This window comes from Chelonia mydas, chromosome 9, assembly GCF_015237465.2.
Source record: "Chelonia mydas isolate rCheMyd1 chromosome 9, rCheMyd1.pri.v2, whole genome shotgun sequence".
Lineage (NCBI taxonomy): Eukaryota > Metazoa > Chordata > Testudines > Cheloniidae > Chelonia > Chelonia mydas.
This window is the reverse complement of record NC_057855.1, coordinates 11,253,780-11,275,078: the sequence shown is the minus strand read 5'-3', so window position 1 is coordinate 11,275,078 and position 21,299 is coordinate 11,253,780. Positions and strand designations below refer to the sequence as shown.

General features: G+C 42.8%; 1 protein-coding gene across 1 annotated transcript in view; it reads left to right on the top strand.

Annotated features, from left to right (window-relative positions):
* USP13 (ubiquitin specific peptidase 13) overlaps positions 1 to 21,299 on the top strand; it is an 80,438-nt gene that overhangs the window by 33,469 nt on the left and 25,670 nt on the right. Inside the window, exons 5-10 of the mRNA XM_037909418.2 lie at positions 1,965 to 2,107; positions 2,378 to 2,562; positions 9,164 to 9,258; positions 11,921 to 12,108; positions 14,725 to 14,796; positions 15,055 to 15,148. Coding sequence (XP_037765346.1) covers positions 1,965 to 2,107; positions 2,378 to 2,562; positions 9,164 to 9,258; positions 11,921 to 12,108; positions 14,725 to 14,796; positions 15,055 to 15,148 — 777 coding nt within the window. The remainder of the gene's footprint in view (positions 1 to 1,964; positions 2,108 to 2,377; positions 2,563 to 9,163; positions 9,259 to 11,920; positions 12,109 to 14,724; positions 14,797 to 15,054; positions 15,149 to 21,299) is intronic.

Below are 21,299 nucleotides of genomic sequence, written 5' to 3'. Positions count from 1 at the left end.
GTGATGGGGATTGAAGGCTTGGGAATTCCCCTGCAGCAGATGTGAGGCTTGGCAGTGCTTTGTACAGAAGTACTGAGTCATGTTGAGAATTGACTGCTGCATCTGTTTCTGCATTTTTGTTCTGTTATCTGCACTATCAAAAGAAGGCCCATGTTTTCCAAAGGACACTCGGTTTTGGATACACTATTTGAGGCATCAAAGGGCTTAATATTCAGAGACTGAGAAACCCCAGTTCCCATTGACTTCAGTTGATGTTGTGGGTGCTCAGCACTTCTGAAAATCAGGAACAAGATTTCTCAAGATGGGTACCCAAAATCAGAGGCCTCTTCGGAAAGTTTAGGCCAAAGAAAAGCCCCAGACCTGCAAACACTTATCCACCTGCTGAACTTTAATCACATGAGTAGTTCTATTGGATTGGGGCCTAAGAATGTAGCACATAAATTAGAAGATAATCTGTTTTTATTAGCTTGGCTCAAGGGTTGCCACAGGCAAAAAATCAAATATTTATTTACAAAAACCCACATGTTCTTACACATGTTATTAATAATTCCTTAGATAATGTATTAGGTATTCTTTCAGTTATAATAATTTAATTTACACTTCGAAGTTAATGCTGTTGGTTTGTCTTTTGTATGCCTCTGTGCTGGGACAATGAAACCAGACTTGTGAGTTTCAGTTTCTGGTTCCTATAAGTTATCACAATTCTGCTGCAATGGTTGGGTTACAAACTCTGCATGGAAATGTTTAAAATCGAAGCAAAATGGTTTCATTAAAATAAAAAAGCAAAATTTAAAAGCATTTCTCTTGATATTCGGGTTTGTGTTTTAAAAGAAAAGGATACGCAATCTACATTTGGGCTCTAAGCTATTTCACAGTGTGTCTTTATGGAGAAACCTGTGGAGTTACGGGTTAAAGGAAAGCATTCTTATGCGATGTATAAACTCATTAAAAAACCCACACTACATGGGTATGCTGTGTATATAGGGGTAAGAGTTGACAGCTTGCAAGCACCTTAGCTAGTTTAGAGAGTGTAAGAAAATATCCTGTTTTCAGCTGTTGCAGAGAAAACACACTGTTTATTTTTAAAGCAGCATATTTTATTATGGTCCCTGACCTGCTATAAAGTGAAGAAGAGTACTTGTTGCACCTTAGAGACTAACCAATTTATTTGAGCAATTTATTGATGCATCCGATGAAGTGAGCTCTAGCTAACGAAAGCTTATGCTCAAATAAATTGGTTAGTCTCTAAGGTGCCACAAGTACTCCTCTTCTTTTTGCGAATACAGACTAACACGGCTGCTACTCTGAAACCTGACCTGCTATAGTAATGATGGTAATGGCTGTCATTCCGCAAAGAACTTGTGTGCATATTGACGTCATGTTATGCATTTGCTTCAATATCTTGCTGATTCGGGTCCTTAGTTCTAGCCAGATCCTTGAACTGGGCATGAACATTGACTCTGAGTTCCTTTAGGTTTGTTGCTACCAGCTCTAACACCAAGCTAGCATTAGCCCTCTCCGGACAATGGCCCACTCAGTTCTTTCAGGGGAAACAAAGAACCATCAAGATTTTTTCCCTTGGGAAATAAAGGAGACTTTTGCTTGTTTTTCCAAATATCCTTTTCACCTGGAAACGTATTTGTTATTTTTTGAGCCAGAACATAGAGGTCCTGATTCTGCCTTCAGTCATACCCAGCTGATGGACTTTACTGGGGCTGCACAGATGCAACTGAGGGTAGAATGTGCCTTGGTCTATTTAGTGGCTTGGGAACATGAAGAGAGTTTATTTACAAAGGGGGAGACTTTCAAAGGCACAAAAGGCAGCTAGGTGCCTTACTCCCTGTGACTTTCAAAGGTAGCTAGCGCCCCTTTGACAGAGGCTTTTCATTTTTGCCTTCTAAGAACTGTCAGATGGGTTATTTTTTGAGTTTGACCTCCCTGCTTTATTTGGCTTCATTTTACAGGTAACGATAGCTTGTGATGCAGTCCTCAGTTCAAAATCTCCCTACCGAAAGCAGGACCCGGACTCGTGGGAAGAAGAGCTACAAGTATCCAAACACGCCAAAATGCTTGTACAGATAGACAACGGCGTTAGGATTCCCCCCAGGTAGGGTGCCAGGGTTTGTTTGTTTGTTTGTTTGGTGACCAGCGCGCTTCAGAAAAGGGCTCATTGCAGGAGCTGCCTGTGTTTTGTGACTTTGGAGGTCCATGGGGCAACGCAAGAAGCTGGTCCTAAGCCAAATGACCCAGCTGTGAGAATCCCTTGTACTCCACGTTGGTAGATGGTGGGCTTTTGTTTATGGACTCAAATGTCAGCATTTTGGGTTGTAGCACTGATCACTTTCTTTTGCTTTACTTTCAATGTTCCCCTTGGCAGTGGCTGGAAGTGCTCGAAGTGTGACCTGCGGGAGAACCTCTGGCTGAACCTGACGGACGGCTCGGTGCTGTGTGGGAAGTGGTTCTTCGATGGCAGTGGGGGAAACGGACATGCACTGGAACACTACAAAGAGATGGGCTATCCCTTAGCAGTGAAGCTGGGAACCATCACTCCCGATGGTGCAGGTTAGTTGCCAGGTGATTTGTGCTCAGCTGCAAAGAAACCAAAATATACAACATACATCACAGCCTCTTTTATAGCCCAGAATAGCTGTATTTGTTAGTAAACCTCTGTACACATCACACATTTTGGAGCAGCTGTGAGAGATGCAGATTTCATGGGGCAGATCCTCAACTGGTTTAAATTCACATAACTTTATTGGTGCATCACCAATTTACATGAGCTGGAATAGCCAAATCTTGTGTTATGTTGCACTGATTTCCATGTCTGACAGCTTTTCTGTGCTTACGTTTCTTGACAGAAAGTGTTAGCTCAGCTGTTAGCTTGTGTGAATTGGACCAGAACTAGAATGAGTGAGCTATATATGTGGGAACACATATTGTATGTTGATTTGTGGCTTTACATCTTTATGCTCTTTTAGAGCCTGTATATAGCCTAAATGTGGGTAGGAAATATCCTATAAATGTACTATCCATAGTAAATTGAGACACAAATATATGTGTATTGGGAGAGAAGGAAACAGGCTCTTGAAGAATGGAAGGTACACAATGTATTGCCATTTGTGTCCCTCTATGTGGTGACTAACATCATTTTTCATATTGGATAGCAGTAGGTTTAAGGAACAGATTTGTTACAGTTTCTTAAAAATTGTATAATTTTTTGTATAATTGTAAATGTTCCCTAGTATTGATTTATAATACATATGATTTAAGTATACTGGAAACTTGGTTTGCTTGAAATGAAAAGGAAAACCTAAGAATCTGTGAACCTTGGAAAAAATTCTGTTTGAAGAGAACTCTAGTTTTGCATCTTTTCTTCTTGCATTTCCTAGATGTGTTTTTACTGCTGGGGAAACATGATGAAAACAGGATCTTTTTTTGGAAGTTTACTAGATTATAAGGTCAGAAGGAACCATTATGATCATCTGGTCTGACCCCTGCCTAGCGCAGGACATAGAATTTCATCCAGTGATTCCTGCATTGATCCCATAACTTTTTATTCATACTAATGAATAATCATCTAGCCCGCAGACCTGATGTGATGCTTGTTAATTTTTGTACAGTGCTTCAAGATCCTCCCAGGAAAGGAGCTATATAAGTGGTAGTGTTCAAGTATCCTCTGACATTCCACTGTGTTGCTGTGGAGAGGATTATGGGGGATAATCTGTGGGGATTAGACAGGGGATAGAAGCATGAAGAACCGAAATTCCTAAGCAAAGAGATTCTGTTTTCATACAACTGTCAGGAGGAAGTATGAACAAAGAATATGATTATGCACTAGAATTTGGTTTTTAGTGCTCATGGCTGTATGGATGAAAAATGACTTTCCAAAAGCCATTTCCTGTAAAAAGCTGATGTATTTGCCCCTTGTATTTGTAATCCATATCAGTGAGGATTTGGTTGTAAGACATTTACCTTACATTTAAATGATCAGCTTTTCCTTGATTCCATCAAATGAGGGAAAGAATTTTCCACGCTTGAATACCACTCAGCTGCAGGGAAAGGACACTACAGCCCACGGGAGTGCCTGATTGAACCTGCTGTTGTATTAGAATACCTAGCAAAATTCACTCCCCCATTCCCAGATGGAGAATTTGATTCCTTGTGCATGTCTGATCTTCGAAGTTCAGTGTTTTAACAACATGAATGTAGACATTGGTCTTGACCTATCCCCATAGCAGGATTCTACTCTGTCTGCAAAAGAGTCTCTAAAGAGAATGTTTGTCACTGGTTGTCGGTGCTCTTTAAGCAACAATACAAGTTTCCTGTTGCTCTTGTCCTTCCGCCCTCATCCTATCATCCCTCCTCTCTGTGGCCTCTCTGATAACAAAGGGCAGACTGTCATCCTTCCTCTCTGAATGAGGAGCAGCAGCTGTTCTGCATGGGTCTTTGTTCCTGATCTGTCTGAAGTCAGCTCTGGCTTCCCTTCAGAAAAGATTCTCTCCCTCCCCACTTGCTCACTTATTAATAAAACACTTCTCTTTATATACAAATGACAGCGGTAAATGTAATAATTTCTATAGGGCTGGACTGTAACCCTACAATCCAGCCTGAGTAGGGGACAGCATGTAGATGCATTGCCCCACCTTGTTCCAGGGAGGGAGTAATCTATCAGCCCTTTTGCTGGCACAGATTGCTTCCCCTTTGCACCAGCACAGGTGTGCCAAGGCTCCACCCACTCCCTGCCCACCTCCCCAGGATGAGAGTAGTAGCCCTGGGGTGGTCCATTTCCCCTCCTCCTTCCCTGCAGGCTCCAATGATGTAGGTAGCACATGCTCCTTGCATGCTATTATTCTCCTGCTGCATGGATGCACAGGAGGTCTCACAACTGAACCCATAGTGTCTTCTGGTGATTTCAAAGCACTGTACAAATAGCAACGAATTGCATGAGACACCCACAAAGCAGGTGGTATCACCTCACTTTACAGCCCAAGGTCAGATGGCAGATCTCTGGCTGAGCCAGGAATTGAACCCAAGTCTTCTGATTCCCTGCCAAGGGCCTCAAATGCAGTACATTCCCAGATGCCTGTTTGTCTATGCATTTCAAATTCCTGTACTGTGGGACAGATTCTGCCACCTCTTTCAGCTCTCATAACAATATAGTTGTGTCCCATTTTTCTCCACCCTGGTGCCACATCTTTTAAACTGGCTGCAGGGCTAGAGGTAGTAATGGCTGAAAGCAGCATGCCTTGTTTACCACAGACACAGATGTTGAATGAGCTGCTTCATGGATCCTTTGCATTGGCTGTCTCTGTCATGCAGTTCTCTGGGGCCTCCCTATGCAGCCAGCTCTCTAGGGTCAAACAGAGAGTCCTGCACCCTGCGCCTCTTACACTTTACCATGGAATGGAGTGCTGCATCTGCAGCTAAATAAATTTTTCTTATCTTCTCTTGTTTCTAGTGTTTCTGTGGGGATCATCAGGATATCTTTCCTTCCACTCCCCTCCACCATTTCCCACCACTGTGAGCCTCGCTTTTCCTTGCCACCATAATTGTTTCTTTTCTGACCCACCTCTGCTCTGAATCGACTGTGATCTGTTATACCAATGTGCTTCAGACTTGGCCACAGGGGTCCTCTTCTCCCTGGTCTGGGATTTGCTGCCCTTGATTTTGAATAAATGAATTCCTTCTCTCTCCTCTTCTTCCTCTCTTCTCTAAAAGTCACAGTGATATTTTGTAGTATATTTAGCTGCACAGTTGAAGGTGTTGAACCCATGAAACGAGAGCTGGGATTGAGCAAAGATTAATGGCTCACGTGTCCAGGTTCCATTTGTACTATTCTGCTGAGCTGTGGTTTCAGGTAACAACTCTCTCTCGATCACAAAAAAATTCTCTGAACTAGGGAAAATAAACTCCCCGCTTCCATGTTGATAAAGGCAGTCACCCTAGATGTGTGTGTGTAATTTCACTCTGAGAAGCATTCTGAACTTTACAGTCTGTTTGGCTGCTCATGACTTAACCATAAGAGTATGGGAATGTTGTGAGCTCCTGTATATGGATGAACACAGAATGTCTTCTGGGACGCTAACACTCTCACAATGGAATTCCGGCAGAGGGACATGCTAAAGCCACACAAATACCAGCAGGGTCACCCATGACTAACGTTAATGGAGGGAATGCTGGACTAATCAGCCAGCGTAATTTAAGGGCCACTCCCTGGCTCAGGAGGTTTAACAGGCCAGTAACTTGACTAACCTTTTTAAAAGCTGCATTAACTCTTAGGTTACTGGCTGATCCCCAGCACGAAGGAAATAGTTGCAATGAGGTCAACACAGGACCAGGACCCAGGTATCTAAGCTCTTGGGGGGCTGACCAGTTGCTACAGTTTCATTCAAGTTGCCAGCTGACTCTTTGCTGACGAGGGGAGAAGATCTCTAGCTGCTAGGATATGGGGCACGCTGAGGACTCTTGGGAAGGGGTACACCTGTCCTGAACTGCCTTCCCCTGTGCTGGCATCTCCCCTGCATCTCCCCTAACTTGTGCACCTAACAGGACCTCTCTCTCCCTGCAGCTGGTTCCTGCCCCTCCCTCAGGCAGGGATCTGGCAAGCATGAGGCTGTCAGTGGAGGGCAGGGGGTATTCTGCTGGTTGGGTGTAAAGAAGGGCCAGGGAACTGTGCTGGGTCCTGTAAGGTTCTGGGGAGAGCTGGGGAAAGGGCAAATAGGCCTCTTGCTTGGGGCAGGAGAGAGAGATGATGAGGGGGCTGCTGGCTGCAGTGTGTCTCATCAGTGTGTCCTGCGAACATCATTTACTTTTTCAGAAAGACAAAATCTGCACTGTACTGAACTCCTTGACAGGCTCGCCTGGTAAATACTGAACAGTGGGACCTTCCCTTACTTTCTGTCCTCTCCTCAGATTTATTAAACTCCATTTCCTTGGGAAGATATTGTCACTGGAGAAACAGTGCTTCCCCTGTCAGCTCGAGCTCTGTCCTGAGATAACAAACGAGCACAGTGTTCTCACCCTGCCAGGGCAGACTCAAGCCCACATGACCCACACTAGCATGCCTGGGCCATGGATTTCCCTGATGCACCTGTTTTTGTGTGGGGGCCAGGGGGTCGGCAAAGGAGATTCCTGTTCAGAGCCCAGGAAGCCCAAACAGTTACAGAAAAACAAAGCATTAGGGACTCTCTGTCTATCTTAGATACTGCAGAGATGGGGTCCATAAAGTACCTGACTTTTAGTGGAAATGAGGCTCATCTTTGTGGGAAAGCTATGAGCAAAGGTGTGAATTTAAACCAATATAGTTACACCAGAATAACCCTTATTCCAGCATAAGTGTCCAGGAGGTGAGTGATATCTACATAAGTACATCGAGTTAACTGGTAAAACTTTCCCATGTAGACATGCCCAAGGCATAGAGAAGTTAAGTGACTCTTGCCCAAGGTCACATCGTCAGTCTGTGGCAGAGCAGGGATTTGAACCTAGGTCTCCCACCTCCCAAGTTTTGTCTGATCAAGGAATCTTGGTCCAATGTTCTTACTAGTTTTTTAGTAGTTATCCTATTCAGTCTCACTTTAGTTATTGCTGAATGGTTCTTTAGAGGGTTTGATGGAGCTTTATACATTAAAACTAATATTCTTACTATGGGTATTCTCTCAAGTAAAATGAAGATTGCTTGCCATGTGTGTAAAAAGCACATTTTGGCATTTTAAGTGTGAATTTTCTCTGTCACACATTCTTACACTGGTATCCTGCAATCAATTATTTTGAGAACTAATGCAGTCTTGTGATCAGGCTCATGCAATTTTTACCAGTATGGTATATGGGTTTATATAAATCTGGCATTCCATAATAGCATAGCACACCTTAGGTGTGTCATATCAGTCCCAAGCCTGACATCCAACAATCTTCATCCACCAGGGAACTGATATAACAACCCAGAAATGCAGGTTGGAATGTTTTATTCCTATTATGGGAGATATTTCATAGATCTGTTTATAACAAGTTCTATGAACCAGATGTGATCTATGCAGTTAAGGATAGGAATTGTGTTGGCAGACATTTAAGTAATGTAGGTCTCACTAAACCTGGAAGTATCTAAGATATTTCTGTGGCCCCCCATTATCTCACAGTCTTACAGATTTATAGATTCATAGCCAAAAGGGACCGCTATGATCATCTAGTGTCTGAGCATGTCCCCCAATATAAATCCTAGAGCATATGTTGTAGAAAAACATCCAGTCTTAAGTTAAAAAATTGTCAATGATGGAGCCATCATGACCTATAGTAAGTTGTTCTAATATGTAGCCTCATTGACACTCATGTGAGGAAGGGCACTGCTATTATCCATAGGGAGAACTGAGGTATAGAGTGATTAAGTGACTTGCACAAGTCCACACAGATAGTCTGTACCAGAGCTGGAATTTGAACCCAGGTTTCTCACATCCTAGGCTAGTGCCCTAACCACTGGACAGTCCTTCCTTTCTCAAGCATAATGATGATTTTCTGAGGCCCTCCTGGGTTATTATTACTAAAATGTTTACCTTTGTTTGTCATTGGATGGATTTCTCTATGCTCCTTGATCATTCCTGCACCACAACAGGAATAAGGGCAAAGAGGTTCTCCTTATGCCTTTAGCAGCAATTGCTGACTGATGTAATATCATTAGTAGTCAATATGTCCACAGTTCTAGTGCCTCTGTCTGTCTGTATCTAATGTCTGCACATGCATATATACAGGTTCACAGAGTTTCAAATGATCACACAATTTGAAAAGAATCTCTTATGTTGAAAATGTAAATTTGCTGCATAACTGATGTTTGTGTGTGTTTTTGCTTCTTGCATTTAGTAAACCTCACGTTTGTATTGCTTTTCTTTTGAAATCACAGTAAACTCTTTTATTTTTTAGGAAACTTTAAATTCTGTGAAAATATAAACTTTGTTTTAAGAGCACTTAATAATGTGATTGTATTATGGAGGGTAAGAGACCTTCCAACCTGTATAACTCTGTATATACTTTTACAGGTCATACATAAATGATGGTACTACCAATAGCCCAGTCTGTATAGGTGGTACCATTCTTAGAATGTTTTGTTGCCTTTCCTAAGTAAAGCCAATAGGTAACATTCTTTGCATCATCACATTTGCTTCTCTCTGTTTTGTAGATGTCTATTCTTTTGATGAAGAGGATGCAGTTTTAGATCCACATATAGCAAAACACTTGGCGCACTTTGGAATTGATATGCTCCAGATGCATGTGGTAGGAAACTCATCTTTTATTTAGAGTCTCTCACATTCTTCTAACCAGGAAAAAATAATTTATCAGTGCAGAATAAAATCTGATTCCTAAAGCTAACTGCCTGAGATTGTAATGATTGTATTTAGCTTAGTGAAGAATACTGTCAGCTAGTACATGTTGATTCTCTGGGCTCTAAATCAGTATGTCTACACTGCATTGTTAACTTGGGACTGTGGGACCCAGGCTTGTGGACTGTTCCCAAGCCTGCATTTGAACATTCACACTGCATTGTAAAGCTGGGTTTCCAATGCTGGACCTGGGTCTCTCAGCCATAGAATCACAGGACTGGAGAGCACCTCGAGAGGTCATCTAGTCCAGTCCCCTGCACTCATGGCAGGACTAAGTATTATCTAGACCATCCCTGACAGGCGTTTGTCTAATCTGCTCTTAAAAATCTCCAATGATGGAGACTCCATAATCTCTCTAGGCAATTTATTTCAGTGCTTAACCACCCTGACAGGAAGTTTTTCCTAATGTCCAACCTAAACCACCCTTGCTGCAATTTAAGTCCAATGCTTCTCGTCCTATCCTCAGATGTTAAGAAGAACAATTTTTTCCCTTCCTCCTCGTAACAACCTTTTATGTACTGGAAAACTGTTATCATGCCCCCTCTGTCTTCTCTTCTACAGAATAAACAATCGCAATTTTTTCAGCTTTCCCTCATAGGTCATGTTTTCTAGACCTTTAATAATTGTTTTGCTCTTCTCTGGACTTTCTCCAATTTGTCCACATCTTTCCTGAAATGTGGTGCCCAGAAATGGACACAATACTCCAGTTAGGGTGTAATCAGCGCGGAGTAGAGTGGAAGAATTGCTTCTGGTGTCTTGGTTATAACATTCCTGATAATACATACCAGAATAATGTTTGCTGTTTTTGCTACAGTCTTACACTGTTGAATCATATTTAGCTTGTGATCCACTGTCACCCCGAGATCCCTTTCTGCAGTACTCCTTCGTAGGCACTCCTTTTCCTGTTTGTATGTGTTTACAGTTGCTGGAACTGGGTATCTCAGACATGCTAATGTGGCCATGCTGCGTTAAACAGACCTGACTTGGACCTGCAGCTTGAGCTGCGTCCACACTGCAAAATGACAGGGCTTGGACCCAAATCACAGCAGGACTCAGTCTTGCAACCAACCCCCTACCAGGGTTTTAGGACCCCAGTCAGACTGATTTGTGTGTGGACAGAAATGGGGGGTTGAATTCAAACCTGAGTCAGAGCCCAGGCTTAGTGTGCTGTGTAGACATACCCCCTATGGTTTCAGGAACTGAAAATTACCTTCCAATAGGATTCCTTCCTTGTCTGGAGTTTCCATGCTTAACTTTCAGAGGTTAGTGTGTCACTACCCACAAAAATAAGAAAATCCTCTAAATAAAAGAGAGAAGAATATTGAGATTTTTTAATTATGACGAGTAAATTTTTTAATTTCACAGATACATTTAAATGTACAACAGGTTTTTTTTAAGAGTAAAAAGTCAAAATCCACCAAAGATAAGTGGAGCAAGTAACTAACAATCAAATAAAAAAATAATTAAAGGGAAGTTTGGTAAAATTTGGCCCCAAATTTAGGTGTTGTGTGTGTATGTGTATGTGTGTGTATATTTACCTTCAGCCTTGGAGGCAGTATTGTATAGCCTAAAGGATAGAGCACTGGATTGGGACTTGGGAGAATTACATTCTATTCATGGCTTTGCTACTGACCTGCTGGGTGACCTTGGGCAAGTCACTTCCCCTCTTTGTGCCTCACTTTCTCCATATGTAAAATGGGGATAATGATACCAACCTCATTTGTAAAGCACTTAGAGCTCTATGAATGAAAAGTGCTATATAAGAGGTAGGTGCAGTCTTGTGTCAGTGAATGAGAACCTGAAAATGAAATGGGTCTGAAGCTGACTAGTCAGTTTCACTTTTGTTCACAGTCTGTTTTCATTGTCTGAGCTGAGAGAAAGCAAACAGTAAACTGCAAAAATAACAGTAAAAAGTTAAATTTCACTTTTGAAAAGTTCCCTCAGTTCAAAATATGCTGTTAATATTGGTGTAGAAACTAGTTTATTTTAATCATCACTTTTAGTAATGGAAAATGCCTATTTTACTGAGGACACATGAAAATTTTGACTTCAGTGGGACCTGGATTTCACCCAGTGACAAAACTCCCATTGACTTTTGTGGGTCCAGAATTTTACCCCTTGCCTTCAGAGCTGCCAGTAAAATGCCTAACACACTGGTGATCTACTGCTAATAATATATAATGGTGTTGTGAATGGTGGCTGCAAATGTAGAGACACCAGAGGTGTGAGCAAGAGAACCTTCACCATCACCAGCTGAGGTCTCTCACATTTGAGCTAAAGGAGCACTATTTTAGTTGTGACTGAGGAGCAGGCAGTTGTATTCACTGGGACCAGCGTCTGGAGGAAGAGATGTTCACGCATAGCCAGTGTATTGCAATAGCAAGAAGCTGTTGGTGTTTTGATTCTGAATGTTCTTGCCTTGGGTTGGAACTTGTTTACTTTCATTTTGAGTTGGTTATTCCACATTATAACATGGACAACTAAGTTGGTTTGTAATTAATGCATCATAATTGCAGATATATTTAAAAAAACAAACCAAACTCCTTTGCATTCAGACAGAGAACGGCCTAAGAGATAACAACATAAAACCAAGAGTCTCTGAGTGGGAAGTGATTCAGGAATCTGGTGTGAAGCTAAAGCCCATGTATGGCCCAGGATACACTGGCATGAAGAACCTGGGAAATAGCTGCTACCTCAGTGCTGTCATGCAGGCCATTTTCAGCATCCCAGAGTTTCAGCGAGCGTAAGTAATTCTCAGCAGTCCTTTGCGCAGGCTCTGATGTCACAAATCTATTATTTATGTAATCCATATAGTATTTCAGTGTGTAACTCTTCTTGTAAATGGCTGTCTTCCAGGTTTTTCAATGGCTTGACAGAGAGTGTTTACAGACTAGGGAGGAAGAGGTCCAGGACTCCTACTGCTTTTGAAGTCAAAATCGCTTTTGACTTCATTGATGTAGGATTGGTCCCTGGCTCATGAACTTCAGCCTGGTCTGCATACAGTTTCTGTACTGGCATCTATTTATCTGTGGTACTTGAATGGGCTCCCATCCCCCCTAGTATCGAAGTGCTTTACCATCTTTAATGTATTCATTCTCTCAACACCTTTGTGAGGGAAGGAAGTGCTGTTATCCCCATTTTACAGATAGGGAACTTAGGCACAGGGTCTTCCCTGAGGCTAAGTGACTTGCTCAGGATCACAGAGGAAGCCTGTGGCAAAGCAGGGAATTGAACCTAGGTCTCTCAAGTCCTATGCTAGTGCCTTAACCACTGGACTCTCCTTCCTTTAGAGGCACAGTAGTATAACTGTGTCAGGCATGTGATTTTTGTCCCCCAATATAATTAGATCAGTACAATCCCTAGTATGGAAGCAGTTACATAAAGGTGTAACTTTATGGATGTAACTTATTTCCTTTCCTGGACGGGAGTAAACTATGTCTACACTGCACTTTCGTCAGTAAAACTTTTGTTGGTCAGGGGTGTGAAAAATACACACCCCTGACCAACAAAACTTTTACCAATGAAAAGTGCCAGTCTGGACAGCGCTTTGTCAGTGGAAGACACTCTCCTGCCAACAAAGCTACTGTCCCTCATTGGAGGTGGTTTTATTTTGTCGCCGGGAGAGTTCTCTCCTGCCGACAAAGAGCGGCTACACTACGTGTACACTACGTAGCTACACTACGTAGCTACACTACGAGCAGCACAGCTGTGCCACTGTGAGGTGTGCAGTGTAGACACAACCTAAGCTATACTAGTGTAAGCACATTTATACCAGTATAACTGTGTCCATACTCAGAATGTTATACCAGTATAACTACATCAGTAGTTAAACCAGTACAACTTTTGTGTGTAGACGGCTTAAAAGGGAGATACATATCTTACCAGCCAAAGCTGTTTCTTGATAAAAATCTCAGCTTTGCAAGTGGGTTGTTTGTTTAGTTACTTTCCTCTGCTGAGTGAGAAACAAATGCTGCTGTTTTCAGTTCATTTAGGAAATTTCTCTTTCTTATTTTATACCTCAGAGTTTTTCTTGACAGTCAAAGTTGAGCACTCAGCATTCCCAGGTGAACAGCCGTTTATAGTTGTTCGTGGAGAATTGCACATAGTTGAAGATAAAACTCAGCATGTTCCTTTATATGCCAACGGAAGTAGCGTATGTCTTGAAAGTGACACTCTCAGATCTTGGACATCTTCCTAGATTTTCATGTAGCCCTTGCCTTCTGGAAAAAAAGGCAGGGGGAACATGGAATTTGTTTTTATTTATTTACTTACCCATATGGAGTGGTGTCTGCAGATTCATTAACTCCTTCACTGCCGGACCCTGGTGCCAACTTCCCTGACTCAGTTTTAAATGTAATATCCTGATTGACTTTGCCAAGTGCGGCTGCTTTCAGCAGCATGATTGTCGGAGCTGTCTGGAGCGTTTGGCATCACTGACATAGTGAAAATTTTTAATGACAGAAGACATACCAGGCTTAACTTGGACATATTCTTTCAATGTGGCTGTACATCTCTGGCAGATCTTCGTTGTGTTCTGATGAAAACTGCCAAGCTCTGCACACTGTGGGAGCACTGAATGGACTCACATACTCTTCAGTGCCTGTTGAAAAGGCACAAATTAGTCTCTCTCTCTCTCTCTTTGAAACTGGGCATCAGAAACTTCTTGTCAGACTGCAGACCTTACCATTTGTATGATGTATATCCAGAATTCAGTTAAAGAGCCATTGATTAGGAGCCAGGAACTCATTCGTTCTAATCCTGACTTGGTGCACTTGGGCAAATCACTTACTGTCTCATAGAGGTTACTTATCTCAGAGAGATGTTGTGAGACTTAATTAGTGAATGTCCATGCAGTACTCTGATGAGAGTAAGTGCTACGGTTCGTAAGTTTGCTGTCAACCTATCCATGGTGCTTATATGGCTCCCATATCTGTAGTTGAATGCCTCACAATCTTTAATGTATTTATCCTCACAACACCTGGTGATGTAGTGCAATGCTACTATCCCCATTTTACAGATGGAGACCTGAGACACAGAGAGACTAAAGGACTCTCTCCAGTCACGCAGGAGGTCAGTGGCAGAGCAGGGAATGGAATCCAGATCTCCCAAGGCCCAGCCTAGCACCCTAACCATTGATCTATTTTTCCCCTCCACTTAGGAGCTTCTAAAGCAGAGAGGGATTGTTTGTTTGCATCGTGGTGGTGGCTTAAGCTTGTCACTATAGAACTCTCCCAAGAGATGAAGTTTGCTTAAATATCACTGCAGTACAACCTGCTAGGGCATCCAGGCATCTTAGCAAAGGACCCAGATAAAGTCACCTATAATTTTTGACCATTTCTCCTTTATTCTTACTGCCCAGGTATGTGGGAAACCTTCCGAGAATATTCGACTACTCCCCTCTAGATCCAACACAAGATTTCAACACGCAGATGTAAGTGCCAGGTTCCTATTATTAAGCATATTGAGCCAAGGATGCTACAGCAAACTAGCTGTAAATAGTAGGAGAGCATCTTGACAGGGGTTGGGGAGAAGGACAGGGGAGGAGGAATGATAGTTATATATTCCAGCCTAGCTAATTGAAGACAGTAAAGAGATTTCAAGGAGTTAAAGTTATTGTCAGTTTCTTTTCTCCAAACCTGCAGGAAAATCTTTGTCTTTCTGTTTGTTTTTCTTCCCCTTCTCCCTACAGGGCTAAATTAGGACACGGCCTCCTTTCGGGCCAGTACTCTAAACCACCAATGAAATCTGAGCTTATTGAACAGGTGATGAAGGAAGAACACAAGGTATTTGACTGAGCATTCGCAGCCTTGTAACTAGGTAAAAGTGATGTCCTGAGAAAAGGGAACAGGTGCTGGCTATTGGAGAGCGTGGGGGTGCAGTTGATCCCATGTGGCATGTTTAGCAAGGTGTAATATGCAAGATTCCCCTCAGGAATCTATTAGTCAGCAGCTATTTGTGCAAAGTTTTAAAGGGACCAGGTTTTTTTTTTGCTAATAGGATATTCTACTGCTCCAGCTGTGTCATGAACTCTTGTGCACATTTGTAAAGGGACAACAGAAGGCTATTTTAGAGAGCCCTAAATATTTGGGACTGAACTCCTCAACCTGGCTAAAGCTCAAAATGAAGGATAATGACCCAAAGGACCTGATCCTGTCACCAGTGAAATCCAGGGCAAAACTCCTGTTGATTTCAGTGGCATCGGGATAGGTTCCAGTATGGTGAACAGAAGAATATTTAATGGTACAGGAGACTTTTGTCTCTGTAGGACTGACTTCTTTATGGTAAATAATGCAAATAATGCAATTTTATGGCTTCTGTTTCATAATTCACCACTTCTGATTAGTGATGGGCCAGCCTAGGAGATGGCGTTCAGATCTCTGTCTAGTCTGGAGTTAAGATGGGGCATAGTTCATATCTAATGGTGTGGAAAACTTGTCAGATCACAAAATGTCTGCTGTCTTCTACCCTGGAAACACAAGAGGAGAGGTGGCTTTCAATACCCTCCATCCTGCTGCCACTGGAGTTTCAAGGCGGTACAATTGTGGCCCATATCTATTTTATGACATAAATCATTTACAGTAAGAAGAACTGATAGCTGATTTGTGTGGAGTGGAGATCAGTTTGGGTCTAAAATAAAGGCAGTCATAGAGAGGCACAGTGTATTACAGTCAAACATCTGTAATATATAAATGACGAAAGGGGAGAGAAGGATTTTTTTCCTAGCCTGTCTCACATAGGATCTCATCCATCCATAATAATGAGCACTCGTAGTGTGGAACTGACCTTTTACTGCAAACAGTGGAGCCACATAGGCAGTAATTTTGTAGTAGCAGAGACATTTTGTTTGTAGTTCCTGAAAGTCCAATATTGTCCTTGTCTCTAATCTCTGGTTTGCTGTTGCATCGTTCCTTTGTGGCATGAAAGTCAGATCTTTTTCTAATGCTGCATAAACCATTGCTCCTTTTTCAGTTTGCTTACCAGATATCCAGAGCCAGCCAAGGTTGGTATTGCTGCATCCACCTACCTCCATATTAACTTATCTGCACACTCTTCTCTTTAAACAGTGGGTACCTTACGCTTTTATTCACACAACAGTCAAGCAGCCTATCAAGCCTCCTGTATATCCTATTATCCGTTGATCCTTATCACATCAGTCATTTTTGAACATGACCTATTAGGCTCAGTTCTTGTGTGAGCAAGGTTCATGGGTGCTGTCTGGTGCCTGGTAAATAAGGGGCATCAGCTAATCTCCTACCTCGTCTTGCACAAGTGCTCAAGGGAAGGTTTACGGGAGCTGGTGAGGTGGAAGAGAGAGAATGACTTTGGGGACATCATTTGCTATGGGGCAAGGAGTGCAGTTGCCGCCCCCCAAATCTTGTTACAATCCCCCCCTTGACTTTGGACAGGGTCTTTATGAAAGCAAACCTTCCTCTTCCTCTTCCCTTTCCCCCCCACCTCCACTTGAATTTTTCTGAACTGATGCCTCTGTTTGGGAAAATCAGGGTCCTTGCCCAAAGCTGTGAGGGGGGTAGGTTGAACCCCCAAACTGTGAGAATTTGCTTGTTTGCTTTCTGATGGTTAAATTATTTTACTTTCTTGTTACAAACTCTAACCCACAGGGATTCATAGAATCGTGGATTTTAAGGCCAGAAGCCGACCTCCTGCATAACACAGGCCATAGATTTTTTTATCTAGGGTGGGCCCTGGCTGGCTGTTACGGTTATTTTTTGCTGAATCATTCCACCAGCTTACACTTTATTAACAGCCAAGGAGGAATCCAGGATGGGGTTCCATCAGCAGTTATTCCCAGGGCAGCCAAAGGGTGGTGCTCCCAGCAGGAGTGAGGAAGCCCTTTGCGAGTGGTGTGGACTTGCAAAATGGGGCATTGCACACCGTGTTCTAAAGAGGGAGCCCAAGAGGGGAAGTTTGGATTTTGATCTCAGCTTTCCCAGGCTCAATTGGGGGCACGAAGTTGTGAGGCTCTTGGTTGGGCCCATTACAACGTAAGGTGTGAGCTCTGAAACGTGTATCCAAATCTGGGGAAAGAGGGTGCTAGGCACATGTTTGGGGCTCCAGTTCCATCCCATGTTAACTGCCATGTTCTCTTGCATTATGTGGCAGCGCTGTTTTTTGGGCCCCTCATTGACCACTGGGCAGAGAAGTTCCCTCTCCTCCCCAGGAGCTTCTCCACAATAGACTGGGGCTAGGATCATCTGGGCATATCTCACCGAATCAGTTCCCTGCCACTACAGGGGCCTCAGGCATTAGAGGCACCTTGATCTCTCTTGTTCTCAGTCTGTGGCTCAGAGCCATTTAATCTAACTAGTCATTGGGCTCACTATATGGGGACGTTGGTGAACTTTAATGGCCTGTGTTATACAGGAGGTCAGCTTAGAAGTTCTAGTGCAGGGATTCTCAAACGTCCTTGCACCACAACCCCCTTCTGACAACAAAAATTATTACATAACCCCAAGAGGTGGGACCAAGAGCCCACCCGAGGCCTGCTGCTCTGAGCAGGGGAGCCAAAGCCTGAGCTCCACCACCCTGAGCGGGGGGGGGGGGCCAAAGCCCAAGGGCTTCATCCCTGGGTGTGGCGGGGCCTGTAACTTGAGCCCTGCTAACCAGGTCTGACGCCAAAGCCATGGTGGGGCTTGCGTTTGGGCTTGGGCTTAGAGTGGCTGGGGCCAGTCCTGGCTACCCCACTAAAACTTCGGGGTCCCGACCCACAGTTTGAGAACCACTGATCTAGTGGTTCCTTCTGGCCTTAAACTTTACGAAACCATGGACCACAGTTCATCTTTCCTCTGTCTGCAGGGGGTATCATTAACTCACGTTTCTCTCCGTGCCTCCCCCCACCCCTCTTTCAATTCAAATCCTAGTGCTTCTAGGCTTCCCCTATTTTCTTCCGGCAATCCCTGTTGGTGGGGTGACTTTGTAGTATCCTGGAAGCAAGCTCTTAGTTACCATGAAAATACAGTGCTGTCTTGCCAGGCACATGCTATAGAGGTTTGTATCTGTGCAGCTGTATAACCTCAGTTTACTTTGATGCTGTTTTGGCAGTTAAATTTTGGATCTAGTTTGTATTCGTGTCCCTGCCAACCTTTGTTACCCTGAGCCCAATACAGAACATGAAATTTAACCAGAGGCCAACCCTCCCTCCCACCAAGGTGGGATGTTTGGAAACAAAAGGTCAACTTGTAATAGATACTGAAGATACTGTATCTGGAGGGGAACTTTCTTTCTTGGAAGAAGCATCTATGATAAATTCCAAGATGTATTTTTAGATCTAACAGAAGCTGGACATGCTTTTGTCACAGAAACAGTGACAGTTGCCGTAGTTACCTATATTATACCCCTCACCATCCCCACTTTCTTTCTGATGCTATAGAAATTTCACCCTATCCGATATTCTTATTTAAAAGGGAATTTGTCAATAGACAGATTTTGAACAAAGGTGGAATCTCTGGTTTGCAACTGTATCTGGAGGGGAACTTTCTTTCTTGGAAGAAGCATCTATGATAAATTCCAAGATGTATTTTTAGATCTAACAGAAGCTGGACATGCTTTTGTCACAGAAACAGTGACAGTTGCCGTAGTTACCTATATTATACCCCTCACCATCCCCACTTTCTTTCTGATGCTACAGAAATTTCACCCTATCCGATATTCTTATTTAAAAGGGAATTTGTCAATAGACAGATTTTGAACAAAGGTGGAATCTCTGGTTTGCAACTGTGTTTGCATAATCTAAAATCATATCTCAATGAATGCTTCTCCTGAATGATTGCTTTGCCAGTGGTTTATTCCTAGGTTTACAGAAGCTTTGGTGAATCTTGCTTGCCTTTCATTTATTAAAAGTTAAGAACTAATGTTAACGGTTCATTAACACTGAGAAATGGAGGACACAATTTTCAAGAAGTACAACACCGCAGTGTTAAGATGTCTACAGCGACTAACTTGTTGCATATCCTATGTATGTTTAACAAAACAAAGGGTAATGTGTTACGTTTCACATTTAATGGGATGAGGGGGATTAGAATGAAAACTGCTTCTCCACTTTAGCTACAGCATTTGCTACTGTGAATGTTGTAATAAACTATCCAGAGCTTTCTGCAGAGTAACATTTGGGGCTAATCTCTGCCAGTTAATTAAACAGAAAGAGCTCCATCCATGGGCACAAAAGAATATGCATTGTTCATAATTTAGTAGATTCAAATGTCTTCCTGTTTAAGCAGTTTTTAACATGGTGTCAGGAATGAAACAGTTTTTATTGTTTTAATTCTTGGTTGTACTCTGGCCTTGTTTCGAAAATTGGTGGGGTAGACATTTCCCACTCTCGCTCCCTCTGGTGGAGCTGCACTGGTGGCATTACAATGGTGGGAATTTTGTAGCTTAATGCTACCGTAGACCTAGTGCACGTTTTGCCCTCCAAGGTGTTTGCTCTGGCATTTGCAATGAATGAGTGTAATTGTGTAGGGATTTTTGGCCAAACCTGTAAGACTGTTTCCTTAACTTCCGTTTTTTGTGTGTGTAACATGAATTTCACATCTTTAATCATTAGCATTTTTCACTGAGTGCAAATGGGCCTTTAACATCCTGGGTCTTTGGAATCCAGCCATAAACTGATGTCAGTGGATGCCGCCTGTCACAGCATTTGTGTGAGATTTTGAGCGGTTCAGTCCGCTCTCTATATCTAGCTAAACTGTTTTGCAACTGTTGATAAGGAAAGTATGCCCAGTAGTCTATAAATATTCCTGGTTCTGTGGGGTTAGAACCTTCTTTCCACTACTGTAAAGCAGTTTAGGAAGAGCAGTGGGCTGCTTGGAGCCATGTCAACATAAAAAAGAGGCCCAAAGTCTATAGAGTCACCAGCAACTGATCTTTCATTCGGGACTTTGCCACTGATCTTGTCTTTTGGCTTAACGTGATCAAGCTTCCCTCTGGTGGAAAGGGCTTGCTGTGTGTGTGAGATCCTCGTCTCGAGAATACGGCACATTTGCACATTTTTCTTCTCGCTACTCAGATGGTTGAATAAAAGTTGCATTTAAATGGCAATGGGGCTTAATTCCAAATTCAGTGCACCAAAAATCTGGGCAAGCCTGATTGGGGCCAGGCCGTTTGCTTGTTTCTAAGTCCTTCTGTCGTAGAAGGAAGCAGGGTATATAGTTTCTCCTTTGATGCAGGGCAGTTGAGGACACCACTATGATGCACAGCCCAGTATTCAGAAATTCCCAGCACTATTAAGTCTCTAGATGTTTACAGAAGCCCTTAAAGAGCCTCTTAGTGTAATGATATTATTGATGTACTGCCAGCAGCTGAGCAAGCATTGTAAACTGAGGGCCTGGTTCAGATCTCCATGGATCTAAAAGGAGTTAGTCCTTGTTTATACTGGTGACACTGAGATCAGAACTGGGCCTTCGGAGTGAAAGTTTCCTTTAAAAATGTGTCATATTTCATGCTGCTTCTCCTATATTATAATGGGGTGGTAGCACCACTATACTTACTTATTTACTAGCCAGTTTTTCCAAGTGCTCTAAAATACACACGCTTGCTTGGATTGTCTTGAAAATTATTGTGCCTCGTGGGGGCCCAATCTAGGATTAGTGGTCAATTGGTAGAGAGGAAGCCTCCTTGTGCCCTTCCCCCCGGCCCACAGGTGGTCCCTACTCATGCACTATTCTTTACCGTAATTTCCTCAAAATACCACCACTTCCTCAAAAAACAAGGGAAATTCACTGTCCAAAAACTTTAACACAGAATTAGGGTTGACGGGCAGTGCCTCATTCCCTTCCAGAATGCAGGATGCAGCTGTGCTTAAACCTCTGTAAACCAGGAATTACAGAGTTAAGGTTCACACTAGTCCCAGTCTGCATCCTCTACTCTGCCCAATTTGAGTGAGGCCCTAACTTGCCCTTGTCAGACATCCTAGCACTC